Raw genomic sequence first — 16,882 nt, forward strand, 5'->3', positions numbered from 1 at the left:
CCTGCGAGTAGCTTTAGGTATGTGCAAAATGAATAAACTGAGAATAACTACCCTCCTTCCCTTCAGAGGACAGCCTATGCTATGTCTCAATCAAATGAGCAATTGTATTGTGTTGAGGCTACTCTGGATCCATTCCATTGTTATCTTAACATTTTGTTGCTCTTAATTTAAAGCAAAAACAGACAATCCCAATGAGAATGTCTTAGTGTTTTTATAATACATATTGACATCATAGCTGTTTCTTCATGGTCAGTGAAACTACAGTAGTCTCACTTATCTAACATAAATGGGCCAGCAGAAAGTTGGATAAGCGAAAATGTTGGATAATAAGGAGGGATTAAGGAAAAGCCTATTAAACGTGAAATTACATTATGATTTTACAAATTAAGCACCAAACCATCATGTTTTACAACGAATTGACAGAAAAAGCAGTTCAATACATGGTAACGTTATGTAGTAATTACTGTATTTAAAAATTTAGCACCAAAACATTGCAATGTATTGAAACAGCTGTGGATCTGGGTGGGGGGCAGACTGCATTGGATTATACAGAAAGTTGGATGAGTGAGACTCTACTGTACTTGTGTGGGTATTTTTTATGAATTGCCACGCAGAATAAAATCTTAAATCCTGACAAAACCTGCAATTTATTGTATTAGAAAACATGTCTAGTTACCGTTTTAGGCATATTTATTTATTTATTTACTGCGCTTATATACCGCAATTCTCAGCCCTTTAAGGGCGACTCATTGCGATGTACAACATGAAAAAAACAAGTGCAAATTACAAAACATAGTGCAAAATAATCCACATCATTATCAGAAAAACATCTTATCAAAACATCAACATTACTACAAACATTCCTACTACATTCCGAATCGTCTCATCGTTAACCCACAATCCAATATCATTTCCGTTGTTCCATTCCTATGGTCAAATTACCAGTCATTGCACTTCTTGGTCAAATGCCTTCTTAAATAGCCAGGTCTTTAACTTCCTGCGGAATATCAACAAGGAGGGGGCTAGCCTGATGTCCACGGGAAGGGTGTTCCACAGCCGAGGAGCCACCACCGAGAAGGCCCTATCTCTCGTCCCCGTTCACATATATATATAAGTTCACATATATTTGTCTTTAAGTATTTTTCCTACCTAAACTAAATCCAAATGCTTTAGTTTACTTTTACAGTGAATGTGCTCCTGTAAGCTGACCGTTTTGGCTTGCATATTTATTTTCAAGTTCTGTGTTCATTATTTTTCAGATTCTTGGATCTATAACTATACAGTGGAGTCTTGGTACCCACTGGGTTTGGTTGTAAGATGTACACACACATCTGTGGATATCCCAGTTCATGCATGTTTGAGTCCCATATGTTCAAAGATGTAGTAAAATGGTGTCCCGTATGTCAAATGTCAAAATCAAGACTTGCAAAAAATCAAGTACAGGCAGTCCCCTAGTTATGAACAAGATAGGTTCTGTAGATTTGTTCTTAAGCTGAATTTGCATGTAAGTCAGAATAGGCACATTTTAAGTGTAATACCAGACAAACCTCTCTCTCTCTCTCTCTCTCTCTATATATATATATATACACACACACACACAAACACATGCTTTGGATGCCATAGGGAATGGGGTGGTGTTTGTTTTGCTGTCTGTGCCATTATGTCCGTTTGTGTCCCTGTGATAACTGGATTTTCAAAAATTTGCCTTGTTGTGGAAACAAGGATTGCCGAGAAAGCTTCACACATACATATAATATGCTTTGGATACCATAGGGAATGGGGTGGTGTTTGTTTTGCTATCTCTGCCCTTACCTCACTTTGTGTCCCTGTGATAATTGGATTTTCAAAAATTTCCCTTGCTGTGCAAACAAGGATTGCCGAGAAAGCTTCATTGGAGACACCTTTTCCCCATGACAACTCTTTTGGGAGCGAATTTCCCTTCTGAGGAGTAGATTTTTCTCACTTCGTGTTGTCTTATCCCATTCTTAAATGTAAGTCACTTGTAAGTCAAGTGTTTGTAACTCAGAGACTGCCTGTACTGTAGTGTTGATATTTTTGCAATTAGGCATTTTTCAAGTAATTGTTGCTGCTGCTGCTGCTGAAAGAAGAAAAAAACTTCATTGTGGCCTATGAAACTCCATGTCAAATAATTTAGTAAGGTCTGTTCTTAAGGGTAAGAAGGAAAGGCACAATAGAGGAGATTTACATTTTCATGGGTTTTTTTTTTTTTTTTGCTAAGAATGAGCTGGCTAAGAAATCTATCAGTGAGATATGGGTGGCCCTATATGACATGTCAATGTCTGTATTATGACCATGTTGTCAGTATTCATACCAGGACACTGCTGATTAGCATTTCCTGAATATTCACAAACAAAACAATGGGAGAAGTGAAATTAATTTTACGAAATTATGGTAGAAAAGCTGAATTATCGTATTTAGGATAAAACTGGAAATTTGCTTTTACTATCCAAAGTATGAGATGCATTGTTTGTACATGTTAGATATATTCTGAAAGCCCTTCTTGTTCAAACTTCATGTTGCCAAAGACACTAACTTGGAATGATTTTTTGCAGTTTTCAAATGCAGGGATTATTGTTTAAAAGACATGCTAATATAATTTTGCTAAATTAATATTTAATTGTTGATATGCTATTATATATCCAAAATGCATATACAGTGCCATTACTAAACATACAAGTGATCACTCAGTTTAGTCAGTACATATTTCTAAATAAGGCAGATTATTTCTTGTTTGTAAATAGATAAATATCTGATATTTGTACAAGAACATTTGTTTTAGCTGAAAGACATAATACATCTCCTTTCACACACAAATAATAGTGTGAACAATTCAAAGTCTATGGCCACTGTGATGGTAACTGGGTGTGTTATGTTAGCCCAAAGCCATTCTAATGCTTGGCAATTTGAATTACAGATATATATACCTCCCACAACACCAGCTTTTCCCTTATTATTATATTTAGGGCATTCATCATAAAACTGAAGGTAGTTTGCGCCATAGACAATTGATTAGTCCCTGTGTGATCAAATGTTCAACTAAATAAGTATTTTGTCTGAACCTGTATAGAGAGTGCATATTGCAAGACCCTCTACCATGTTTTTTTCAGATATGCTTGTTATCGGATGTGTTAATTTTGCATTATGTGTTTTCCTTCTCTGCAGCAATAGGAAAAGGTGGAGCAGAGAAATTTATTCTGATATTACATTACAGATAATCAAAGGAGAAGGAAACATATAACATGGAAAGATAAGTAGGTAGCAGCTGCTCAATATCAGCCATTTGTGATGTGGTCTGACACTTAATATCTTTTAGTAAATATTAGTTTTTGAAACTGCATTCTTACACTGAAACATGGTATTGTGGTAGCTTGTAGTGGTCTATATCGGGCTACAGCTCTGAAAAACATTTAGAATGTGACCCACATATACTTGCAGCTGGTTTTACTGTCTTAAAGAACACAGTTGTGAGTGCCATCTCTTGGAGTTTTCATGGCATGTACAACAATTTTGGGATCAGTCTCTTCATGATAAAAGGTAAAGGTTTCCTCTGACATTAAGTCTAGTCGTGTCTGACTCTGGGGGGTGGTGTTCATCTCCATTTCTAAGCCAAAGAGGCGGCCGGCATGACTGCATGGCGTGCCATTACCTTCCCACAGAAGCAGTCCCTATTGATCTACTCACATTTGCATGTTTTCGAATTGCTAAGTTGGCAGGAGCTGGGCCTAACAATGGGAGCTCACCCCTCTCCCCGGATTTAAACTGCTAACCTTTTGGTCATCAAGTTCAGCAGCTCAGGGCAATAACTTCATTTCCTCAAGCAGTTCGTGAACTACATTTTCCTTAAAGGTTTGCCTTTCTTTTTTTTCATGTATGCAAAATTGTGCTTTGAGTGAGACATTAGACATCTATGGGGAAGTGTAGGCTTTGTTATTCATAGTTGCAGTACAACAAAGGATTTCATAACATTTTCAAAATTTCACTGACGTCTCAAATACAATTTGATCATTATACATACAGTTATTATAGTTCTCTTGTAATACAGGACCATGTTTAAATTGTTCCTGGGTTCCTGAGAGTGCACTGCCTATGGTTAGACTGGATAGCCTTCGTTTCTGTTACCAACAAGTCATGAATATGTTTGTGTATTGTGCTTGAATTTGGCAAGTTCTCTGCTTATCAAGTAAGGGATTATCACCACAATAAAATGTGGTTAGGATCCAATTATTGATTTGCACTTTCTAACAATCCTTGCCACCTCTTGCATTTCTTTCCCAGTTTGAACATTTGGATTCAAGCAGAGATTCACAAAGCATGAGATAATTATTTAAAACTTCGGTATGACAACAAGGGGATTGGCTACTCTTGATCTCATCCTAACAAATGCGGAGGACCTGATCGATGCGGTCGAAGTGGTAGGATCCTTAGGGGCAAGTGACCATGTGCTCCTGCAATTTGAGGTACAAAGGAAGGCCGAAACTAAGACAAGTCAAACCCGCATTTTGGACTTTAGGAGAGCTGATTTCCAAAAAATGAAGGAAACGCTGAGCAGCATTCCGTGGACACAGATACTAAAAGACAAGGGAGTTACGGATGGATGGGAATTTCTCAAGAGTGAAATACTCAAGACGCAATTGCAAACCGTGCCAACAAAGAGAAAAAATAGGACAAGTGCAAAGAAGCCAGAATGGATGTCCAAAGAACTTCTAACTGTGCTAAGACACAAAAGGGACATGCACAAGAAGTGGAAAAAGGGAGAAATCACCAAAAAAGAATTCAAACAAATAGCCAACACCTGTAGGGAAAAGGTCCGCAAGGCTAAAGCAAAAAACGAGCTCAGACTTGCCAGGGACATTAAAAACAATAAAAAGGGCTTCTATTCTTATGTCAGTAGAAAAAGGAAAAACAAGGAGGCGATAGGACCTCTTCGAGGAGAAGATGGGGCAATGCTGACAGGGGATAGGGAAAAGGCAGAACTACTTAATGCCTTCTTTGCCTCGGTCTTCTCACAAAAAGAGAGTCTTCAACCTCAGCAAGATGGAGTGGATGAGGGATTGGAGGACATCCAACCCCAAATTGGGAAAGAAGTCGTCCAGGAATACCTGGCCGCTCTTAATGAGTTCAAGTCCCCAGGGCCAGATCAACTACACCCAAGAGTATTGAAGGAACTAGCGGAAGTCATTTCGGAACCATTGGCAACCATCTTTGAGAGTTCTTGGAGAACGGGAGAAGTTCCAGCAGATTGGAGGAGGGCCAATGTGGTCCCAATCTTCAAGAAGGGAAAAAAGGACGACCCAAACAACTATCGTCCGGTCAGCCTCACGTCGATACCGGGCAAGATTCTGGAAAAGATTGTTAAGGAAGCGGTCTGCAAACACTTAGAAACAAATGCAGTCATCGCTAATAGTCAACATGGATTTATCAAAAACAAGTCATGCCAGACTAATCTGATCTCTTTCTTCGATAGAGCTACAAGCTGGGTAGATGCGGGGAATGCCGTGGATGTAGCATACCTGGATTTCAGTAAGGCCTTCGACAAGGTCCCCCATGACCTTCTGGCAAGGAAACTAGTCCAATGTGGGCTAGGCAAAACTACGGTGAGGTGGATCTGTAATTGGTTAAGTGGACGAACACAGAGAGTGCTCACTAATGCTTCCTCTTCATCTTGGAAAGAAGTGACGAGCGGAGTGCCGCAGGGTTCCGTCCTGGGCCCGGTCCTGTTCAACATCTTTATTAATGACTTAGATGAAGGGCTAGAAGGCATGATCATCAAGTTTGCAGACGACACCAAATTGGGAGGGATAGCCAATAGTCCAGAGGACAGGAGCAGAATTCAAAACGATCTTGACAGATTAGAGAGATGGGCCAAAACTAACAAAATGAAGTTCAACAGTGACAAATGCAAGATACTCCACTTTGGCAGAAAAAATGAAATGCAAAGATACAGAATGGGGGACGCCTGGCTCGAGAGCAGTACGTGTGAAAAAGATCTTGGAGTCCTCGTGGACAACAAGTTAAACATGAGCCAACAATGTGATGTGGCGGCAAAAAAAGCCAATGGGATTTTGGCCTGCATCAATAGGAGCATAGTGTCTAGATCTAAGGAAGTAATGCTACCCCTCTATTCTGCTTTGGTTAGACCACATCTGGAATATTGTGTCCAATTCTGGGCACCACAATTCAAGAGAGATATTGACAAGCTGGAATGTGTCCAGAGGAGGGCGACTAAAATGATCAAGGGTCTGGAGAACAAGCCCTATGAGGAGCGGCTTAGGGAACTGGGCATGTTTAGCCTGAAGAAGAGAAGGCTGAGAGGAGATATGATAGCCATGTATAAATATGTGAGAGGAAGCCACAGGGAGGAGGGAGCAAGCTTGTTTTCTGCTTCCTTGGAGACTAGGACGCGGAACAATGGCTTCAAACTACAAGAGAGGAGATTCCATCTGAACATTAGGAAGAACTTCCTGACTGTGAGAGCCGTTCAGCAGTGGAACTCTCTGCCCCGGAGTGTGGTGGAGGCTCCTTCTTTGGAAGCTTTTAAGCAGAGGCTGGATGGCCATTTGTCAGGGGTGATTTGAATGCAATATTCCTGCTTCTTGGCAGGGGGTTGGACTGGATGGCCCTTGAGGTCTCTTCCAACTCTTTGATTCTATGATTCTATGACCCAGAATTTCAATTCATTTTGACAACATATCTCATCAAGTCACTTTTTCAGTAATGTTAATTAGTTGTATGACAGGGATTTGGTACTGTAGGCTCTTCCTGTAGCTATAAAACTGTCCTTCCTTGTCATTAAGAGATACTGATAATTAAGGCACAGTAGCTAACAATTTCATCTGATCTCTTTTAAAAATTCCTCTCACCTCTGTGAACTTTACATTGTAAAGGTTATTAGCATCTTATAAAGTAAAGCTACCAGTTAAATGTACTGCACAATTATTTTTCCATGTCTAAAGCTAATGAGGATCAGTATATTGTTATAGTTTCAGCATTAGACTCTGACTTTGGAGACTAGGGTTTTGAGTCCCTGCTCAGCCATGTAAACCCAAGTCACAATCTCAAAGGAAGAGAAAAGCAAATCCGCCTTGAACAAATCTTGTCAAGAAAACTCCATGATATGTTGGGACTGACTTGAAGGCATATAACAATAGTAGCAAAAGCAAATATGTATTCACACATTATATGAAAAGTTTTAGGGGATTTCTTTCAGCCCTTGATGTTTTGGAAAAGATGGAAGCCCAATTGATATAATTAGTGTTTCTAGAAAGAAATGTTTGCACTGAGGCAAGAACAGTCTGGGAATTGCAAAAAAAGAGCTGGCAAAAACTACCAAAATTGGGTATTAATATCATTGGGAAGAGTAGAGTTATAAAAAAAATGCTGATGTAAGGATGTTTACAATGGTGAAAAGATGGTGATCTTAGAGGTCAGAAGACCTACACAAATGGAAAAGATTGAGCGCAATCTACCATGAAGATGACAGTGCCCAAGAAGAACAATGGTGTTTCTGGGAATCTCAGATCCTTATGACATGGTGGACTGGATTCATGTTATCCTGGGTGAAATTTGGAGGTGGGAATGTTAAATTTAAATATTAAAAAATGGAAAGAGCTTGTTTTATTTGTGGTTTTTTTTAAAGAATATGAGTTAGAGACTATAATGTAAATTTATGGTATATATGAGAATGTGTAGTTTTTCATTGATAAGGATTAGATTGAACAAAAATTATCACTGTCTTTTCATATGATGATATATGTTGCTAAAAGATTTGTTAGGTGTTACTTATATTTGAAATATGGTTAATTTTTTACACTAGATACACTAGCATATGAGTAGAAACAGAAAGAATGTTGATGAAAATAAATTATTGAAATTGCAGGGAGATATAAATTGTTTACATTGTTTATGTTTTTTTAATTGAGTGATTGGAAGAAAATCATTAGTAAAGATTATAGAAAGACCTGAAAACCCTGGTATACATTTGCAGCGGGGGGAACAAAGGTTATTTGATGGTTGATGATTTTATTAATTCATATAAGTCAAATATTTAGATGAAATGTAGAGCAGTATACAAATAAAGTAAGTAAGTAAATAAATAAATAATACAGATCAGGGAGAGGTTGGAGCTTAAGGTTTAAACCAGGCATAGGCAAACTTCGGCCCTCCAGGTGTTTTAGATTTCAACTCCTACAATTCCTAACAGCCGGTAGGAGTTGAAGTCCAAAACACCTGGAGGGTTGAAGTTTGCCCATGTCTAGTTTAAAATATGACTGCAAAGAAGTCATATACCACCCCTAATGTAGCAGTAGTTTTTAAATATATATTGAAGTAGTAGTTTTGCGTGTAGGCTATCCATTTTTTGTGTTTTGTTTTTTGTTTGTTGATTTTTGGGTACTGTTCCATTATTTGGGCGGAGGCCACTAGAGGGTGCTAGAGAGAGAAGGATGGTCCATTTTATGTGGGTGGAGGGTGGGTTGAAGGAGAAAAACCATTCCCTCCTGTTTTCGTATTTCCTCATTTATGATATTGGGGGGGGGGGGGGGATAACCAGCTAAAACAAGGAAATGGTTTTCCTCTTTCAACACCCGTCCCCATAAAATGGACTATCATCATCTCTCTAGCACCCCCTAGTGGCCTCCACCCTGATAATGAAACAGAACCGTTTTGTGTTACATATACTTCAGAGTTATGTGTATGTAACTAGTTTTTATATAGTTTCTGTAGTTTTTATGTAGATTTTCAATAAAAGATATATAAAATTGATTCAAATGAGTGTTGTGCAAAACCACTTAGCACTCAATTAAGGGAGAGCAAGGGCAGAGGACAAAAGTGAGCAACGTTTTGACCTTCCCAACAGGATGAGACAAAAGCAAGTTGCTACAGACTCTGCTATCTGGTGGTCCTTCCTTAAGGACTGAACATGCCTCTTCTGGAATTCTAAAATCATCCACATGGGATAGTGAGCACTTTACTTCCGGATGGGTCAGTGTACACAAACATTGTTTCATATACAATTTATTATCAAAAAATACTGTGTATAAAATTATGTTTATTTATACCCTGTTTTTTCTCTCCACAAGGAGATAAAATTATCTTCAGGCTATGTTTTTAAAGAGTATATGAAAGAATAAATTTGTGCTTGGGTCCCATCTCCAAGGGGTGCATATATTAGTAATTGGTTATGTTATTAATTGGATTATTTATTTATTATGTGTGTGTCTGCAAGCAGCTCAGAGTCTCTTGTTGGGAGATGGGGTGGGGTACAAATGAAGTCATTATTATTATTTACAGTAAAATTAATTAATGTGAACGAATACTGTTAAGCAACAGACTGGTTCAAGATTGGGAAAGGAGTACGGCAGGGCTGTATACTCTCAACTTGTATGTAGAACACATCATGTGACTTGTGGGGCTTGATGAATTCAAGGCTAGAGTTGAAATTCTGAAAGAAACATTAACAACCTTACATATGCAGACGATGCCACCTTGATGGATGAAAGTGAAGAGGAGCTGAGGAGCCTTATAACCAAGGTGAAAGAAGAAAGTGCAAAAGCTGGGTTGCAGTTAAACATTTTAAAAAGCCAAGATTATGGCAACCAGACTGATTGTTAACTGTCAAACAGAGGAAGAAAACGAGGCAGTGACAGACTTTGTATTGCTAGGCATGAAGATTACTGCAGAGGTGAACTCCAGTCAGGAAATCAGAAGACATTTACTTGGGAGGAGAGCAATGACCAATCTTGATAAAATAGTGAAGAGTAGAGGCATCACACTGGTAAGGAAGGCCCACAATGGTTTTCCCTATAGCAACCTATGGATGTGAGAGCTGGACCATAAGGAAGGCTGAACGAAGGAAGATAGACGCTTTTGAACTTTGGTGCTGGAGGAAAATTCTGAGAGTGCCTTGGACAGCGAGAAGATCCAACCAGTCCATACTTCGGGACATAAAGCCCGACTGCTCATTGGAGGGAAGGATATTAGAGGCAAAGATGAAGTACTTTGGCCACATAATGAGAAGAGGAAAGCTTGGAGAAGACAATGATGCCGGGGAAAATGGAAAAAGGAAGAGGGGCCAACGAAGGGCAAGATGGATGGATGTTATCCTTGAAGTGACTGGCTTGACCTTAAAGGAGCTGGGGGTGACGATGGCTCACAGGAAGTTCTGGTGTGGACTGGTCCACGAAGTCACAAAGAGTTGGAAGAGACTAAACCAGTGGTTCCCAAACTGTGGGGCTGCGGCCCACTGATGGACCATGAGACCTAAAGCAAGGTCCATGGCTCTAGATTATTAAATAATGATTTTCTGTGGGCGAGCAACATGGCGACTACTGGCTGGAATATGTTCTGTGTCAGAAACTAGAGCTGATGTGGTCTATCCAATGCTATTTTCTGAATTGGCACCCCAAATAACTGCTGGACTAAACAAATAAGCAACAACAAAAACAGTAAATTAATTAACATGAACGAATACTGTCGAATTAATTAGAGTAATAACACTTTTAGCAGCCAGAGCTCAGTGCCATAGAATCCTTGGATTCATAGTTTGCTGAGATTGCAGCACCCTTTGATAGAGAAAATTTTGTAAAACTACAAATCCCAGGGATTTCATAGCATTGAGCAGTAGCAGTGGTGTCGAACTGGATTAATTCCATCGTGTAGGCAAACTTTGGCCCTTTAGGTGTTTTGGACTTCAACTCCCACAATTCCTAACAGCCTACCGGCTGTTAGGAATTGTGGGAGTTGGAGTCCGAAACACCTAAAGGGCCAAAGTTTGCCTACACGATGGAATTAATCCAATAGAGCAGGGGTCCCCAAACTAAGGCTGGGGGGGGGGGGGCGGATACGGCCCTCCAAGGTCATTTACCTGGCCCTCGCTCAGGGTCAAGCTAAGTCTGAAATGACTTGAAAGCACACAACTACAATCCTATCTCATCAGCCAAAAGCAGGCCCACACTTCCCATTGAAATATTCATAAGTTTATATTTGTTAAATTTGCTCTCCCTTTTAATTACTGTATTGTTTTTAAGTGTTTTGGCACTACAAATAAGATATGTGGAGTGTGCATAGGAATTTCAAATTATCCAATAGTTTGAGGGACTGTGACCTGGTCCTCTGTTTTAAAAGTTTGAGGACCCCTGCAATAGAGCAACTTTCTCTGCTGTCTTCACCCAGAAAGACCCGCTTTAGCCTTGGGTCCTTTATATTGGGAAATGACCCCCCCCCCCCTTTTCAGGTCCAGAATGGAATCTCCCGCCCAGGCGCCGCTGAAGAAGGCGACGCGGACGAGACCAAACGAGTGGGGAGGGAGAAGACGTATAAGCTGTCGAGGAAGGCAGCTGCTTCTCTCCAGCGCCTGCCGAGACGAGGACGTCTCTAGGAACCAGGTAACCGGGGACGAGAATTCAGCCCGGACAAACCCTGAGGGGACACCAGAAGGGGATGGGGGACCACCTGGCCTGCTGCACCGGGTATCTCACTGCTGGCGAGCGATGCTGGGAAGGGAGGCGGGGAGGCGGCTCCTCCTCCTCCTTCTCTGCTCCCTTCCTCTTCCTTGGGCTTCGGGAAGGGGAATCCTCCGGGACCGAGATTCACAGGAGGAGGTTTGTGCGGAGACTTCGCCTCGAACGAGGCCCCAAACGCGGGGGAGTTGGGTGGGTCCTTCCAGGCCCCATCTGGACTGCCATGCAGTCCCGCATCTGAATCCAAATTGCCTGCTGTGGAATTGGCTCATATGGCAGTGAGGACTCCTATCACAAATAATCTGGAATCAAAGACAGGCAGGCCCCGAGTTACAAACGACTCGTAGTTACGAACGGTTTCCAAGTTTCCACCTTGTCTCCTGTGCTATGTTGTTGTTGTTCATTCGTTCAGTCGTCTCCGACTCTTTTTGATCTCATGGACCAGCCCACGCCAGAGCTCCCTGTCGGCCGTCACCACCCCCAGCTCCTTCAAGGTCAGTCCAGTCACTTCAAGCATGCCATCCATTCATCTTGTCCTTGGTCGGCCCCTCTTCCTTTTGCCTTCCACTTTCCCCATTTAATTGTCTTCTCTAGGCTTTGCTGTCTCCTCATGATGTGGCCAAAGTACTTCAGCTTTGTCTCTAGTATCCTTCCCTCCAGTGAGCAGCCGGGCTTTATTTCCTGGAGGATGGACTGGTTGGATCTTCTCGCAGTCCAAGGCACTCTCAGCACTTTCCTCCAACACCACAGCTCTAAAGCATCAATCTTCCTTCGCTCAGCCTTCCCTAAGGTCCAGCTCTCACATCCGTAGGTTACTACAGGGAATACCATGGCTTTGACTAGGCGGATCTTTGTTGCCTGTGCTATACTAATAATATAATGTAATATATTGTATATACATATACTATTTATAATGTATTGTCGAAGGCTTTCATGATCGGAATCACTGGATTGTTGTAGGTTTTTTTCGGGCTATATGGCCATGCTCTAGAAGCATTCTCTCCTGACGTTTCGCCTTCATCTATGGCAAGCATCCTCAGAGGTAGCGAGGTCTTTCCTGCATCAATAGGAGCATAGTGTCTAGATTAGGGGTCCTCAAACTTTTTAAACAGAGGGCCAGGTCATAGTCCCAAAATTGTTGGAGGGCCGGATTATAATTTGAAAAAAAAATCATGAATGAATTCCTATGCACACTGCACATATCTTATTTGTAGTGCAAAAAACACTTTAAAACAATACACTAATTAAAATGGAGAACAATGTTAACAAATATAAACTTATTAGTATTTCAGTAGGAGCCCCCGATGGCGCGGTGGGTTAAACCCTTGTGCCGGCAGGACTGAAGACCGACAGGTCACAGGTTCGAATCCAGGGAGAAGCGGATGAGCTCCCTCTATCAGCTCCAGCTCTTCATGCAGGGACATGAGAGAAGCCTCCCACAAGGATGATAACAACATCAAATCATCCAGGCGTCCCCTGGGCAACATCCTTGCAGACGGCCAATTCACTCACACCAGAAGCTACTTGCTCCTGACACGGAAAAAACAAAAACAAAAAAGTATTTCAGTGGGATGTGCAGACCTGCTTTTGGCTGATGAGATAGGATTGTTGTTGTTGTGTGCTTTCAAGTAGTTTCAGACTTTCGTTGACCCTGAGCGAAGGCCGGATAAATGACCTTGGAGGGCTGCATCCGGGCCTTAGTTTGAGGACCCCTGGTCTAGATCTAGGGAAGTAATGCTACCCCTCTATTCTGCCTTGGTTAGACCACACCTGGAATATTGTGTCCAATTCTGGGCACCGCAATTGAAGAGAGATGTTGACAAGCTGGAATGTGTCCAGAAGAGGGTGACTAAAATGATCAAGGGTCTGAAGAACAAGTCCTATGAGGAGTGGCTTCAGGAGCTGGGCATGTTTAGCCTGAAGAAGAGAAGGCTGAGAGGAGACATGATAGCCATGTATAAATATGTGAGAGGAAGCCACAGGGAGGAGGGAGCAAGCTTGTTTTCTGCTTCCCTGCAGACTAGGACACAGAGCAATGATTTCAAACTACAGGAAAGGAAATTCCATCTGAACATTAGGAAGAACTTCCTGACTGTGAGAGCTGTTCAGCAGTGTGGTGGAGGCTCCTTCTTTGGAGGCTTTTAAACAAAGGCTGGATGGCCATCTGTCAGAGGTGCTTTGAATGCAATATTCCTGCTTCTTGGCAGGGGGTGGGACTGGATGGCCCATGAAGTCTCTTCCAACTCTATGATTCTATGATTCATGTTCATTTATTTGTGTTTGGGTGCTGCGTTTGGTGGTCCCTATGTAGACTTGTCCACAGCTGCATGGTACACGGTAGACTCCTGCAGAAGTGAGAGGATCCCTCTTGTCTTTTGCTGAACGTAGCATTTGTTGGATCTTCTTGGTGGATCTGTAGATAGTCTGCATGTTGTGTTTCCTCATCAGCTTCCCTATGTGGTCAGTCGTTCCCTTGATGTATGGCAAGAACACTTTTCCTCTTGGCAGACTACTTCAGCCAGAGAAATCAGCCCTAGCAGAGCACCTGATGAACCAACCTGGACACAGCATATTATTTGAGAACACAGAAATGCTGGACCATTCTCACAACCACCATGTCAGACTACACAGAAAAGCCATTGAAATCCATAAGCTTGTGGACAATTTCAACAGAAAGGAGGAAACCATAAAAATGAACCAAATCTGGCTACCAGTATTAAAAAAAAACTCTAAAATTACAACAGCAAAACAACAAAAAGGAAACAATCAGGGACAGCTAATCACTTCTCAACAAAAGATTCCCCCAGGCACTAACAAGCCACGCCAAAAAACTGCCAGGCCATCAAATGCTAATCAAGGTGATCAGTTGAAACATTCACGCCTAGCTCCAACAGACAAGAATTCTTTCTCCCACCCTGGTCATTCCACAGATATATACACCCAATTTTCTTAATTCCAACAGGTCTCACTACCTCTGAGGATACTTGCCATAGATGCAGGGGAAACGTCAGGAAAGAATGCCTCTAGAACAGTGGTTCTCAACCTGTGGGTCCTCAGATGTTTTGGCCTTCAACTCCCAGAAATCCTAACAGCTGGTAAACCGGTTGGGATTTCTGGGAGTTGTAGGCCAAAACACCTGAGGACCCACAGGTTGAGAAACATTGCTGTAGAACATGGCCATATAGCCCGAAACAACCTACAACAACCCAATATTTATAATGTTATAATGTGATACAATATAATAATAATAATATATTGTAATTATATATTTTATATTACAACCCCCCTCTTTAAACAGCTCCACTGGCTGTTGATAAGTTTCCAGTCCCAATTCAAGGTGCAGGTTATCCCCTATAAAGTTCAAAACAGTTTGGGACCTGCCTATCTTCGTAACCGCATCTTCCCCTACAAGCCCACACGATCCCTAAGATCTGCTGGGGAGGCTCTTCTCTCGCTTCCGATCTCAAACGAGCACCATGAATCGGGCTCAGAAACACATTGCCAGCAGTGTAAGTGCTGTAATGGGGGTGATCCATTATCTGAATTCTAGTTGGAGTTTCTGGGCACTTTTCAAGGGCAGCCCCACGTAGAGCCCACTACAGTAGTCTAAATGGGGTGTAACTAAGGGATAGAAGCATAGAATTGGAAGACACCATATGGGCCATCTAGTCCAATCCCCTGTCATGCAAGAAAAGCATGATGAAAGCACCCTGACAGATGGCCATCCATCTAGTACCAAATACTCTTTTGAAGAAGTAGTGTTCTGGAACCTATTTCATTAATCACAATATAGGTTATCCGCTTTTCAACTGGATGTAATATATAATTAAATTATATATAATATATAATTAAATGTATAATTCCTTCTCGATGAGACTCCTGCCTTTTCTGTGTTGACAACTTAATTTGGTACGGTTGGTAGGAATAAAGCAAGAAACTATGCAGATGCCAAATGTTGTGAAATAGACAACAGGCTAATAATGAACTTGAACAGCTGCAAAAGATATATAAGTAAAGGGGCAAACTTCCTCCAGCCTATGTCCTAGGGCCCTTCCACACAGCCATATAACCCAGAATATCAGGGCAGAAAATTCCACAATATCTGGTTTGAACTGGGTTATCTGAGGGCCCTGAATCCACACTGCCATATATTCAAGTTCAAAGCAAATATGTGGGATTTTATTCAGCTATGTGGAAGCAGCCCTAGTCCTAAGCACTGAAGGAAACACCATCATGATGGACAATAGTATTTGTGTTGCCCATGACCTCTTTGACCTTTGATCTCATGCCTTGATCCCTTTCCTTGCACCATTGACTGAGCAGAATGGAATACCATTGTCTTATGGCTGATATTGTTTCATCACATTTCCAGGGATGTCTTTATCACATGGATTGAATAGATTAGTATTTAAAACATCACCTTATTAGCACAAAGCTGTTGAATGATTCCAAAGTATTTCAGTGAAAACAGTAACACTTTCTGTCTGTTAAAAAAGGAAACTTACTCCATATATCCACAAAGAAATCTATCATTAAACCATTAAGCATTTCATTCCAATTTTACTCAGAATTTTCACACTAAATGAAGAAAATAAATAAAGGCCCTTTAAGTACTGGCACTGCATTTATGAAATAGCTTTTCTAAAGAGCTTTGCCTGGCACAATTCCCTATGGTCGTTTTTGACACTGAGTTTTTGACACCTGATGAACCAGCCTGGACACAGCATATTATTTGAGAACACAGAAATGCTGGACCACACCAACAACCACCATGTCAGACTACACAGAGAAGCCATTGAAATCCACAAGCATGTGGACAATTTCAACAGAAAGGAAGAGACGATGAAAATGAACAAAATCTGGCTACCAGTATTAAAAAACTCTAAAATTATAACAGCTAAACAACAGAGAGGAAAAAACCAGGCACAGATTAACACCTCCCAGCAACAGATTTTCCCAGGCTCAGGCAGGCCTTCAAATGCTAATGAAGGTGATCAGCTAAACATTCACACCTAACTGCAGCAGGGAAGAGCTCCTTGCCCCACCCCAGCCATTCCACAGATATATAAACCCATTTTTCCTACTTCCAACAGACCTCACAACCTCTGAGGATGCTTGCCATAGATGCAGGCGAAATGTCAGGAGAAATGCCTCTAGAACATGGCTCTATAGCCCGAAAAAAACCACAAGAACCTGAAGATTTTTCTGTTTATTGGGCTTTTAAAATGCTTAATTGTAATTTTATTCTGGCTTCTGAGTTTTAAAATACAATATATTTTAAGCTTTGGTGTGCTGTAGGATTAGAGTTGTATTTTATTTTGCTTGATTTTAAAATATTTTTGGTTTGTTTAGCACTTAGAGAAGGATATTGAGTGGCATACAAGTATCATAAACAAATTAACTAA

General features: G+C 41.1%; 1 protein-coding gene across 6 annotated transcripts in view; it reads left to right on the top strand.

Annotated features, from left to right (window-relative positions):
• The first annotated feature begins 11,222 nt into the window (after positions 1 to 11,222).
• STAU2 (staufen double-stranded RNA binding protein 2) overlaps positions 11,223 to 16,882 on the top strand; it is a 194,250-nt gene continuing 188,590 nt past the window's right edge. For 3 of the 6 annotated variants that reach the window (XM_060775483.2, XM_067467394.1, XM_060775487.2), the window contains exon 1: positions 11,223 to 11,402. In XM_060775483.2, the coding sequence (XP_060631466.2) occupies positions 11,229 to 11,402 (174 nt within the window). In that variant the 5' untranslated portion in view covers positions 11,223 to 11,228. Of the gene's footprint in view, positions 11,403 to 11,453; positions 11,619 to 16,882 lie in introns of those variants that run through there. The other 3 variants (XM_060775488.2, XM_060775485.2, XM_067467395.1) reach the window with 3 other exon arrangements.

The sequence above is a fragment of the Anolis sagrei genome, chromosome 4, assembly GCF_037176765.1.
Source record: "Anolis sagrei isolate rAnoSag1 chromosome 4, rAnoSag1.mat, whole genome shotgun sequence".
Classification (NCBI taxonomy): domain Eukaryota; kingdom Metazoa; phylum Chordata; class Lepidosauria; order Squamata; family Dactyloidae; genus Anolis; species Anolis sagrei.